Raw genomic sequence first — 13704 nt, 5'->3', positions numbered from 1 at the left:
AGATATTGCTTTCCTTCATGATCAAAGGATAAAGTTTTTTGAACATAGTCAGGAATGGGATGCATCTTGTAGTGCCAAGGCATTCCTAAGATGATATCACACCCTTCAAGTGAAGCTAGTAAGAAAGACTCTTGATCTTTGTAGTTGTCGACCTTTAAATTCAGCTTCCCTATGATTGGAGTAGAACTGGAGTTCTGCCCTTTGAAAGCAGATTGTGCTTGAATAGAAACTCCAAAACAGTTGGGCTGTAAATTCAGGTCATCAGCTAGCTTTGTAGAGATGAAATTGTCTGTCCTGCCAGGATCAAACAGAATAAGAGCCAGTTGGTTGTTGATGCTACTCCATGCTTTGAGAAGAGCTCTTTCTTTTCCATCCTTGGTTGTATTCCCCTGTACATCTGGGACTGCATTGGAAGAGGGTGGTTGCGGGGTTTTGGTAGGGCAATCCCCCTTCATATGTCCAATTTGTACTCACTTGAAGCATCTTCCTTCGTTGATGTAGGTTCTCAATTCAGCAGGAAGAGATATTTCCCTTTCTTGGGCTGATTTGGCTTTGCTTCTGCATCGGAAGCGGTTATTTTCTTCTTTTAAGAAGAAGTAGAGGTAGGCTATTCATGGAGAGCCTTCTGCTTGGCATGATAGGTGCTTTGCTCCATCTTTCTGGGAGTACCCTTGTCATGTATTCCATCAACTATGCGAGCTGATTCCATAAGGATTTGCAAGTTACCTCGAGGGTAAAGCTTCATAGCCTTTTGCAAGGCTTCATGCAATCCTGCTTCAAACTTTCACAGCTTCTCCGAATCTTCAATCTTCTTGAATGGAGTGACTTTCAAGAGAACGTCCCAAAACCTATCCACATAGCGTGAAACAGTTTCGTTCTCTGACTGTGAGAGTCGATCCCATTTTTTCTTTACCTCTTCCTCATAGTCTGGAGGAAGGAACTGTGCGTAGAACTCCTTCTTGAAAGAAGTCCAATCTTGGGGCTTGCATTTTTCTAGGATCATGTTAACCACCAACTGCTGGCGGTGCCTTTCAGGTACATGCTGACATAGCGAAGCTTGGACCTTTCTTGAAAGTCCCCTTCTGCAAATGCAACTTCAAATTGGCGGATGAAAGCCAAAGCTATGTCATTATCACGCCGTATGTTGTAGGTGTCGAATTTTACATCTTTGTCACCTGGCTTGAATGTTTTCTGCTTGTGGTGCTTCCTCTTATGATGCTCCTTTCTATGCTTAGACTCCTTTCCCTTGAATGCACTTCTTGCTGCGACGGACCGTCAAGAAGCATGTCTTCTGGAGCGACTATGTCATCCAAATCCTTCATGAAAGAAAACTGAGGAGAATCGGGAGGATCCTGCTCTTGAACCTTTGGATTAAACCGCACATGACGTTCTGGAGGTTTCCTCTGCCTCTCGTGCATGCGGGTGGTTCCAACTAAAGGATTTTTCTTTGGTTCTTGCGTCTTTGGGTTCTGCGGGATCTCTCCTGACCCAATCTGCACTTTCTCCTTCCCTTTCTCAAGGGTATGGAAAATCTGCTGGACTTCTGGATGGGAGAGAGCTTTTTGCAACTCTGCCACCTGCTATTGAAGGATAGAGAACTCTATCTCGCGTCCTTCCATTTCTGCAGTCTGCTAAGACTCGTCAATTCGGAGAGATGACCTTGCTTTGATACCACTATCACAAAAATACGGAAGCATAAACTGCCTTTTAATTATACTTCAAATACTCAAGAGAATTGAAGAGAGAGAGAGAGAGAGAGAGAGAGAGAGAGAGAAAGCTTGACACTTCATTGGGGACCAAAAGATGGGTACGCGTAGTGTAGGTAAAGAAGAACTAGTTCTATGAGTGCTTTGCTGAAATTCACCCTAATGGAGGTGATTAGGGGCTGAAAACAGAGAATTTGCAACAGCTAGGCATGAAAGAAAGAGAGTTTTTTTCTACTTTTTCACGATGAATCTTCCCCCACAGCAGCCTATAATCAAGAGAAACCTTGTTCTAGATTATGGGAGCTCCAAGACTCTACATGCACCACAAGTGCTGATTCTCTAGCTTCAAAGGAGAGCTCCGATGCGTAGAGCACGCTCACATTTGAGGGGGTAGGCGCATTGCCAACCTGTGAAGACGGGAAGGGGGTGCTCCTAAATAGCCAGCAGGAAGAGGAGGCGCTAGAAGAAGAGAGAGGGTGAGAGTGAGAGCGAGAGAGCCACTTAGTATTGGTAAGTGTGCCACTTGGCACACTTACCTTAATAACTTTAAAACCATTCAACTTTCACATTTAAAAGTCCCTAGGCTATTAATGAAATGTGCAAATTAACTCACAACTACACATACAGATGCTACTAATGAAATGTTAGATGCTCCCGACCACAATGCCGTACCGACACTGCTCTGGCATTACCTGTTTGCACTTGTCCCATCATTTGGTCCAACACAAACCATTTAAAATAATTTAATTGACTTATCCTAAGGCCGTAAACAGAATTCAGGCCTTAGGGTTACTCTTGTTCTAAGGACCCCATCTCATTCTTGTGTTTGCACTAGCGCGCGTAATTTTCTGAGCCTGAAATCTGTGGCTACTATCTACCCCTTCATTGAAGACTCGATTTCCCAATCACTAAGGCTTCAGGGAATTTTTTGCTAGGGTCTACGTGAGGTGCTCTGGCCCAAACTTGGGCGCATCTGAGGCGCCAAAACCGTGCTAGATCTATTCTGATGTGCACATAATTAATTAGATAATTATTTTCTCGTAAATAAATTGATTATTTACAAAGTCTGACATTGTTACAGGAGTTGATGCAGGAGCTTGATATTACAAAAATGGGCGTGTCTAGATTATCACAGGATGAGGAGCACACTGAGTATGGCAGATACTTGATTGATATGGGGACTCCATCACAGGATTATCACAGGATGAGGAGCACACTGAGTATCACAGGATTATCACAGGATGAGGAGCACACTGAGTATGGCAGGATTATCACAGGATGAGGAGCACACTGAGTATGGCAGATACTTGATTGATATGGGGACTGCACATGGATTGGCCATTTTGAATGGCATACAGAGATTCCTTGCAGTGGTTTTACATGCTTTCCACATCGACATGGGGCTATTCTAGTGGATTATGTTATGCCTCCGCCAGGACTCATTCCTTCCTTTCAAGATTTCATGGTGGGAACTAGACCAGTTGGGGTACCAGTCGATCATGCTATCTTGTCATTCACTCTATCGTTCCAGTTCAACACAACTCCATTGGGAGAGGCCTCCACACATACTTGCTATACCTTCACGAGGGAGACGGATCCCGTGTACACTGATGAGATATACAGGCACCTATGCATTCAAGAACCAGGACGACCACTAGATAAGGTCACCAAGATTCTGACAGAGACGCTCCATGATGCAGCCTCAGAGGCATATCCCCACAGCCAGCCTACACGCAGACGATCTGGGAGCATGCCTCAGAACAGTTGGTATGATAAGGAGTGTAGAGAGACGAGGTTCAGATTACAGAGAGAGGTGCTCATGGGTACTACTACACATAGACAGTCACGAATTATCTTTCGCCGCCTAGTGCAACGAAAGAAGAGGGCTTACCTATCTCAATTAGAGCGTGATCTGTATCAGCTGTTTATGAGTCAGGCCTCTAGTGAAGCATGGAGGCTTTTCAATGAGCACACTCCACCGCCAGCCATCACTTCCATAGACACATGGGGGGAATATGCTACATCTCTCTACACAGCATCGAGGCAGCCACCTTTGCCTAACGCTCCAGAGGCATGCCCAGAAACATGTACTTTCTTTACTGTTCAGAGGGTAAGGAAAGCCATTGACAAGATGAAGACAGGAAGAGCACACGATCATGATGGTCTGGTAGCAGAGCACTTTATCCATGCGAGAGATATGCTTGCAGAGCCTCTTGCTATGATGTTTAATAGAGCCATGTATGACGGTTTTCCTCACACTTGGAGTATGTCCACGATTGTGCCTATCTTCAAGTCGGGAGATCCTATGCTTCTCGCGAATTACCGCACCATCATGGTTGGTCACACTCTGGCTAGGCTATATGCATCAATTCTTGAGCATGAGTTGAGAGGATGGGCACAGAGAGAGTGCATAGACAGGCAGGGTTCACAAGAGGTTTCTCTACTCTTGACCACATTTTGACACTCATAGCCATTATTGAGGAGGGTAGACACCATGGCAGGAGGATATATTGTAGCTTTGTGGATTTCCGCAAAGCCTTTGATACAGTGCCACGAACCAGACTCATAGGCAGATTGCAAGACATGGGGGTGCCCACAGAGCTGATTTGGGGGTTCTTAGCTATATACAGGACAGTGGTAGGACAGGTACGCTCTACTCAGGGCATGTCCGACATGGTTCACTCCACCATTGGGGTGAAGCAGGGTTGTCCCCTATCTACAACTCTCTTTGGTATATATATAGATGAATTTCTAGATTATGTACAGACAGAGGGTGATAGAGGTGCTCAGCTTGCAGGGACATGGATTCCGTTGCTATTATATGCTGATGATATTGTGTTGATCTCCGATTCTCGAGAGGGGATGCAGTGTCATTTGGATGCAATGCATGTATTTGCACGGGACAATGGATTGTCTGTGAACCTTGGTAAGACCAAGGTAATGGTGTTTAACACCACGGCGCAGTGGGTAAGGAGGTCTGCCCCCACCTTTACATATGGTTGAGAGACTGTGGAGTATGCAGATACATACACTTATCTTGGGGCAGTTTTTAGTACTCCAGTACTTGCCCTGAGGCGTGCAGCAGACACGTGATTGACCAGAGCTTATGCAGCATTGGGGAGATTTGAGAGGATATGTTCGCAGGTTCAGTTCCAGGAACCTCGGACAAAGCTTTGGCTCTTTGACACTTTGGTCACTTCGGCCATGCTGTAAAGAGTGGAGATATGGGGCCCCTCAGTTAATCACCATAGCAGAGCTGGCAGTACTGATGGATGGAGATGTATGGAGAAGCCCTTGGTGTCTATGATTTCTCGGATGATTAGGGCCAAGGCCTCTGTACCACATGACATTGTTAGGTCGGAGCTCACTGCTCCTCCATTGGTAGTGGAGGCACTCACTCCATCAGTTTCATTTATGCATAGCACTTGGGCTCTTCCCAGAGACAGATATGCTCGATTAGCACTAGAATCTTCGCGACGGCTGGCATTGCAGGGAGATAGATCATGTTGGTATGCAAAGATGGCATCTTGGTTTCAGTTACATGGCTTTAGTATGGATCAGCCACCCCCATTCAGTACTCTCTGGATGCACCCTCCATCTCCCTCACTAGGGCAGAGATTACTAGGCTCATGAGACAAGGACTTGATTCAGCTGGATACGAAGAGAACATGGATACAACCTACACATGAGCTAGGTACGAAGATTACTTTCTATAGAGAGCATCTTCTCCAACTCACCGAGGATGGTTTTGTGATCAGACAAGGATACATGGACACTCATCTATCCCATGGGATCCGATGTGCTATTGGTTAGATACGCACATCCTCACATCAGCTAGAGATCGAGACAGGCAGATTTAGAGGAGTACCCGCTGAGTCCAGGATTTGTCAGGTGTGCCAGATAGAGCCAGAGACAGAGCTACATTACATATGTCACTGCCCAGTATACTATGAGATACAAGGCCGCTTTCACTCTGTATTCAGAGAGGGTTTTGGGGCACTTTCTAGAGTCATGAGATACCAGGATCAAAGATGCCTCGGATTATACTTACTAGAGATTTGCAAACACAGAGAGGACCTCTTGAAGAGGGGCACAATTGGAGAGATCCAGCGACAACGGAAGATTACAGATTTCTTTCAGTCACAGACAGAGGAGTCCGAGCAGCCCCAATCGCATAACAACACCGGAGGCACCAGAGGCATACTGCTTGATTGGGCGATAGAGTTGGGGCGGTCCCGTCGCCCACGAATGAGGGGGCCCTCTCGACATCGACGTAGACTGCGACAGAGGATCCATACCATACTGGCGCGACATAGGAGCCGTCCCGACAGAGTGCCTACCTTGGAGGACATTGAATCTCTATAGCCTTTTGGATACTGATGTATACCTATATGATGCATCGACTGTCAAAGAGCTCCATTGTATCAGCTCACCCCTTTGTATTCCCCTTGTATCAGCTTTCACTCCACCCCTACCCACTATTTTCTTTTCAACTCTTTGTACTTTTTGTACCCAGACCTGGTATTAGATTCACCACATGTAACCTTTTGGTCTCATAGGTCATTATGGCCTTTTGAAGACGTTAATATTTTATTTCATTTCATTTCATATCTCTCTCTCTCTCTCTCTCTCTCTCTCTCTCTCTCTCTCTCTCTCTCTCTCTCTCTCTCTCTCTCTTAAGAGTGTGTGAGGAAGTTAGAGAGAGAGAGAGAGAGAGGAAAGGTAGAACATCTTGGCATGTCGAAAGTGTCTTCTCCTTTTTATATGAAGAAAAGTCAGACATGTTGTACATTTAATAACTACCCATCTGCAGCAGCTGCACCAGGCCCCCCCTCATGTTGTGGTGCCATCATCCACACCCCTGCCAACATCGGCGTCAGGATGTGCTTCACCCAACGCAATCACCATCGTTTTTTTGCAATCTAGGTATGTCAGTCCTGTGCCGCAAAGCCCTCGGCTTGTCACCCATCAACATCAAAGGCCCTCCCTAATTCGTGCCCTTGTCGCTCATGGGCCATTAAAGCAACTCACCTGACGCCCCCCTCACCATCTCATAAAGATCAAGGGGACTGATCAGCCCCCTATAACCATAAGATTACTAAAGCCTCGACAAGGCGCAAATACATCATACATGACAACGATCCCCGGGCTGGGTCGTTCAATGTTCACCAATAAACCCAACGACCTCGGACCCATAAACATGGGAAAACCTATAAAAATACGATAAGTGGGCAGAGGACCAAAAACCACCATTGATGGAAAGTTTGTTCTCCAAGCCTTTTCTATCCCAATCAAATTGAGAAATGATCTGTAAACTTCTACATCTCACACAACTTACCATATACAGCAATGTAGATTAGCTCTTCAACACAGAAAAGATCAAATATTTCTTTTGCACAATACACATAGACAATGTACAAGGGAGAATCATAATGTTCTCATTGAATTTGATAAAATCACAATAAGTGAAACATTTACAAGGAGTGTTGTAATATAAACAACATTAGTTCCATAAGGATGTTGAAGTTGTCTCTTTTTCTATATGCATGTATTTGTGGGGAATAATAATTCTCTCATGGCAACAAACTTGGTGCATATCCATTATGCCACCATATTGAAGACTTGTAGGAGATTCCTTCAAACGCTCTGCTAGAGATCAATCTCTTTCCACAATCCAAGAATCGCCTCATCTGCAGATTTATTCTGTTCAAATTCTGCTAGAATCGAGACTATTCCTCCCTAACTATGGTGCTCCAGTCACGCTAAGGACTTTATCACTCGAATTTCAACCTGCCTTGCTCCCAGCTTTCCAAAATGGTGTCTTTCACGAGGGTTTCTGGTTGTTTGGGGTACAATCGCCAGCTATTCCATTTTATGTAAACTACCAAGAGCATGAGCTTTTGGATGCTTTAGTTAGTTTGGTGATTTCATATATCTCCTCATGTTTCATCAAGATGTTGCTGTTGCTTTGCCTTCTTCAAACCTTCCCTGTGACAACTACTTCAGTTTAACTTTGACCCACATGAGCTCTCAATTTAGAGTAATGATGATTATTTTGAATGCCTTTCAAGTTTTCCCTTTTATGACTGAAATGTGTTTACTTTACTGCAGAGTTATTAAATGCAATATGCCTTGTGTCTGATATTTATTGTTGCTTTTTGTACAAATACAAGCATGGTTTGCCATACAACTCCTAGGCGTACAGGACATGCCAGTGACAAATTAAAGACAACTAAAAAAAAATTTGTGCACTACCGTGTGTACAAACAAAAGAATGCTTTGGAGGTAGATCAAATGGGTAAGCTCATACTTTGGGTTTCGTCGGTGGAGAAAAAGTCCATTAACCCACTTTGCATCTGGAAGGATGCGCTTCAATACAGCTCCCGGTGTTTTCCTCCCATTTTCAGGAAGAGTAGCGGCTGCAAAGATATACTGTTTACTCCTTGTGTAAACTTTTCTTGATCTCAACCAGTCTTTATGTCTGTTTTGCTTTGTTCTTGTCCTTTCATCAACTTGATCGTCACTAGATTCACCTTCTTCACCTTCAGCATCTATGTCAAGATTTTTCTCAGTGTCTTCAGCCTCAGAAGCAGCGATATCCTCAGGACTTGGCTCTGCTGGGGCAAAATCTGTCCAAGGCCTGAAGTCAACTACCTCAGCAGTATTTGTGCCTGATTGAGCCTTAGAAAGCTGCTTCTCCTCTAGTCGAAACATATTTAGAAGCCTCATGACCTGATTTTCAAAGCCTCCAGATAGAAGCATGTCACCCTCATCAAATACCTGTTCATTAAGACATTAACCACTCAACAAATGTTTCCATGCTTCTGTTATCATTCATTTACTTAACATAAAGAGAAGTGTACCACGCAGTTGACATCACGAACAAAGGCATCCCTACGTTTCCGCTTGGGATCGTATGCAAACAAATGATTCAAAAGTGCAGCTGGTGTTGCCACAACAATGTGGGGAGGAGAGATTGGCCATCCCTGCAAACATGAGCCAAATGCATGAGTTGCAGCTTTGCTCTATGGTAAAATTTGAAATATGATATTCAGAAGATGGACAGTGAAATAATTTAGCCGACAGAGGGTAGTACTCAAGAGAGTATTTTGGTTATGTTAAAGCCCACAGATGAGAAGGTTATAGGAGAGAGGGGAACAAAAATCTTCTTATGGAAATACATAAAACTAGCAGTCAGCACTGCCTGCATTAAACAGAGGTAGCAAGATGCCTCTGAGAACTCAAGCAGCACTCAGATCGCCATCTATAGTCTGAGGCTCAATGCAGATCTATATTCCAGAGAAATACAACATGCTCAATGTGATCCTACTTAGCTCCATCCAGTGATAAAGGGAAAGGAAAGGCGAGGGGGGGGGGGGGGGGTTGGGGGGTTGTGTTTCGCGGCTGCCCTCTCTCCTGACTACAATGGGTACGGATCTCCTGGATTCCCCCTGATGCATGTTTAATGCCCAATATCAGGGGCGCAAGGTCTCCTGCAGGCTCCATCCCTCCTCTCAATTGAGGTGTCCACTGGCTGAAAAAAGAACACAATCTATATCTTTCTGCCTGGGCTTGGGGTGACCCCTGCCTGAAGTGCGCTTTCTCTGAGGAGATGCCTACAAGGCGGAACCGGCCTAGACATCTCTGAACCTGAGTCATCATAACAAACTGCAGAGGTTCATCATCTCTATCAAACAATGTCGCTTATCTGGAACGCATCACACTATAACGAGGACACTTACCATGATTGACACGTAAGATCATATTTTTCGATGTTAGCCCAGTACTCGATGGACTAATCCAATGTAGTACAGTACACTATGTACAACAAAAAAGAAAACGACGAGTAATTAAACCCATTATCAAAAAGTACATCAGTTGGCTTTCAATAGCCTCAAAACACTCAAACCACAAACACATAACCAGGGCAATGTCACCTACAAACAAAATATTCTTCACATTCAACCTTTGATCTACAAAGTTTGCATGATCTAGCCTAAACAAGGAGTACTTGCAGCCCACCTAATAGTTTGAGCTTTCAAATCATTCTTCTCAAATTGTGTAGAACAAATAAGTCACTCTTATCGTTGTTGTTAGAGAATCGGGATATGTTATCACCAAATGGTGGCATCCTGGGTTGCATATCATGATTGTATGGCCAGAATGGCACTGCATATGCATTTTTTGCACAGCTTGTTGCCCATTTATTAGCATTTTAGCTGATGTGGCATATTATTAAATGAGGTAGCTCATTTATTAGCTTTTTACGCCACTTGTCATTATTTTGATGATGTGGCAATTTATCAGAGGCCCTAAACTGGGTGCCCCCTATTTGCACGACTCTAGGTCACTTATACAGCTATATCAGTGACCCTCTACCCTCTCATTATCATAATCCATTTGTCCGAGCACTGTCGTGTTACTGAGCTATAGCATCTCTCTCTCTCTCTCTCTCTCTCTCTCTCTCTCTCTCTCTCTCTCTCACTCACAGCCGTTTTTTGACCTAGTAGACAGCAGTTCACTCTTTTGACCATAACTTGCTCATCCGAACTCCGATTTAGGTGATCTATAGCCTCAATCGAAGAGCACGAAGCCCTCTACGCATTGATGTAAAGACAGAATTTTTCTGTGTAATGGAAGGCTTTGCTGTAACAGCATCTCAGAACTGAAAAAACTGTCAAAACTTTGCGTTTTTGTTGCCGACTTGAAGGCAATGTCAGACAAAACTCGCAAGGGTGGAAAAGCCACACTCGCCATGGAGAATGATGCAAAATCTCCAAGGAATTTGGATGCTAATCCAACCACATCGTCTACAACAACGGAAGCAATGATCATGGCTTACTTGATCTCGTTACAAGAAACCGTCAACAAGCAAGGTGAAGAGTTGCGCGCACTTGCAATGGAGAATGGTACTTTAAGAGTTCTCGTTGTGGAGAATGAGCACCTCAAGAAGGTTCTTGAAATGCAAACAACGCGCTTGATGCATCTTGAGAATGAAGTTCAAGAATGTAAACGCTCTCTTGTGGACATGAATGTAGTGAAAGAGCGCTTGAGCAAAGTTGAGAGTGATCATGTATTGAAAGAGGAAACGATAGATACAATACGACATGATGTATGTGAGATGAGAAATGCATCCAAATCATGGGCTGATATATGTAAGGATAATGTGGTTTCTACATCTCCTATCACGCAAGCCGTTGTCCAAGCAAAGATTGTAGAGAATGTGGACACTCAAGAATTGCAAGAACGACAAAAACGCTCAAAGAACATCGTCATTCGTGGAATCAAGGAGGAAAGCATGGAAACACCCCAATCTCTTGCGGTTGCTATTGAAGAGTTTTTTGCTACACACTTTGGCATGTCAGGAATCATGGCTTATGGTGCACATCGAGTTGGAAAACAAGGAGTCCCTCGCTCGGGAGAAAGACCTATTGTATGTACCATGGCTGATGAGGTAAAGAGAAAGATCATCCTTGACAATGGTTGGATCTACCTCAAAGGAACGGGTTGTAATGTATATGAGGATCGCACTCTTATGCAACAAAATGTACGTCGCAAAGCATACGAGGAAAGAAGCAAGAAGGTTAAGGTATCATCTCAAGAAGAAAAGGCACTTGAGGAGGATGCAAGTCCACCCAACAAATAGGGACACATGATCTATGAGACCAACTCACGCTTGCGAATAAGCTTTTGGAATTGTAACGGATATCCATGGAATGCGGGAATTGGCATTGATGAGCTTACCAATGACTCCGATGTGATACTTCTTGTCGAAACATGGGAGCATGATGCGCAACGAATTCTTGGATTTGACAAATACGATGTACATTCTTTGATGTGGGCCAAAAATGCAAAGCAACGAAGAGGCCAAGGAGGCATAGCATGTATGACCAAAAAGGGTTTGAAAGATGTTTCCATTGTCAAAGAAGATAAGTATAAACGCTACTTATGGCTGAAAATCAGCCCACCAAATGGTCAAGTCATGTTTGTGGCCGGCTGCTACATTCCTCACTATGACTCCAACTTTTATGCTCGCTTGAATATGGATAGAGATCAGCCCTTTGTTGAACTAGAGGAAGACATTGCTTATTACAAGGATCAAGGTGAAGTCATTGTTTTTGGAGACATGAATGCTCGCACAAATATGTTACAACACGACACACAACAAGTCGACATGCCGCATGTATCAAGAAGAGTGGATGACTCATACATGTATAATCGAAGTTCTAATAATGCAAAAGAAGTGGATCACTATGGAAAGTCACTTCTACATATGTGCAATAGTACCGGAATGCTCATTGCAAATGGTGTATCTCTATGGCAAGGCACCAATGACTTTACATGTAGAAAGCACAATGGTGCTAGCGTGATTGACTATATGTTGTTCTCAGAAGCCACTCTAGAATGCATACAAAGCTTTACACATGGTGAATGGAATCCGGAATCGGATCATAGGATGTTATGTATTGACCTCAAGTGTGGTAAACGGCCCGAGCATGTAGCCTCCAATCATGATGTGAATCATTTGTACCTACGTCTAGACTTCAAACGAGCACTTATATATGCTGATATGGTGGACCAAATGTTAAGCATGATAGAGCATCAAGGGAGCCCAACATTAGAATGCAAGTGGAAAGTTTTCAAAGAAGTAATTTTCTCTTGTGCGAAGGAATGCTTTTCGGCGAAACACATGTCTTGCAAAAGGTCTAAGAAGGGTAGCACCAAGAAGAAATGGTTTGATATGGAATGTAGTCAAGCCCGAAAACACTTGCTAAGATTGGATGCAATCAAAGACAAGGAAGTTTACTTGGAATGTTCACACACATACAAAGCACTTGTTCAAAAGAAGAGGAGAAGGTGGGAAGTCGAAAAACAACTTCTTTTAGCATAAGAGAAAGCACATGCATGTGGCAAGTTTTGGCAAAATCTAAAAGGCAAGCGCGTTGAGAGCTTTGGTGACTTGACTCTTGAGGATATGTATATGCATTGTAAGAACCTCTATGAGCAACCCAATGTTGATAAGATGGAGGGTTGTAGCTCCCTTCCATTTATGTCTCCCTTCTTTACCATTGAAGATGTATGCCGCGCGCTTGAGAAACTTGCTACTCGCAAGGCAGGTGACCTTCAAGGTGTCAAGGCTGAAATGATTAAATGGACAAGCAAGAAAACACGATATTGGATATGCGATATGTTTAACCTTGCACTTCAGTATGGCATGCCTCATGATTGGAGTGCAAATTGGATCAAACCTTTGCACAAAGGAGGAGATGTAAACAATGTGAACAACTATCGCACTATAATGGTTGGTTCTTTGATGGCAAAGTTATTTGGATGTATCATGGAGATGAAGATAAGTGAATGGGCTGAAAAGAATGGCAAACGTGCGCTTGGCCAAGCAGGTTTTCGAAAGCATCATAGCACTATTGATCACCTTGTCACTCTTCAAGTTCTTATGGAAGCGTCTCGATTGAAAGGAAAAAAGTTGTATTGTTGCTTTGTGGATTTCAAGAAAGCTTTTGACATGGTACCGCGAGGAAATCTTTGGAGACGTATGCAAAGCCTTCAAGTGCCGAGAGAATTTATGCATGCAGTCTTTCGCATCTACCAAAAAGTGATATGTCGATTACGTATGGGAGATGGAATTTCAGAATTTTTTGCAAGCACTATTGGTGTCAAACAAGGATGCCCACTTTCCCCAATGATGTCGATTGCCGATGATGTAGTGCTCTTGGCACATACCTTAGAAGATGCACAAAAGCTTATGAGTGTCTTGGAACGCTTTTGCCTACATAGCGGGCTGATCGTGAATGGATCCAAAACCAAGGTTATGCTTGTAAAGACCCTCAATGACGAAAATCCATGCATTGTATACAACAATGAGAAACTTGAAGTGGTAGATCACTTCAAGTACCTTGGCCTTGAGGTTCCATCCAATCATAAATGGAAGGATTGTGCAATGCGTCGCTTGGAAGCCGGAAAGAGGGCTTATTATGCATTT

The 13704-nt window shown here is 43.7% G+C and overlaps 1 protein-coding gene across 1 annotated transcript in view; it reads right to left on the bottom strand.

Annotated features, from left to right (window-relative positions):
* Nucleotides 1–13704, bottom strand: part of EMB3108 (DEA(D/H)-box RNA helicase family protein) — a 163673-nt gene that overhangs the window by 103830 nt on the left and 46139 nt on the right. The window contains exons 6-7 of the mRNA XM_086507086.1: nt 8570–8692; nt 8017–8486 (exon numbers count right to left, since the gene is read on the bottom strand). Of these exons, the coding sequence (XP_086363212.1) occupies nt 8017–8486; nt 8570–8692 (593 nt within the window). The remainder of the gene's footprint in view (nt 1–8016; nt 8487–8569; nt 8693–13704) is intronic.

This window comes from Adiantum capillus-veneris, chromosome 30, assembly GCF_014529385.1.
Source record: "Adiantum capillus-veneris isolate H3 chromosome 30, ASM1452938v2, whole genome shotgun sequence".
NCBI lineage: Eukaryota > Viridiplantae > Streptophyta > Polypodiopsida > Polypodiales > Pteridaceae > Adiantum > Adiantum capillus-veneris.
The sequence above is the reverse complement of the archived record's forward strand: the minus strand, read 5'-3'. Positions and strand labels throughout refer to the sequence as shown.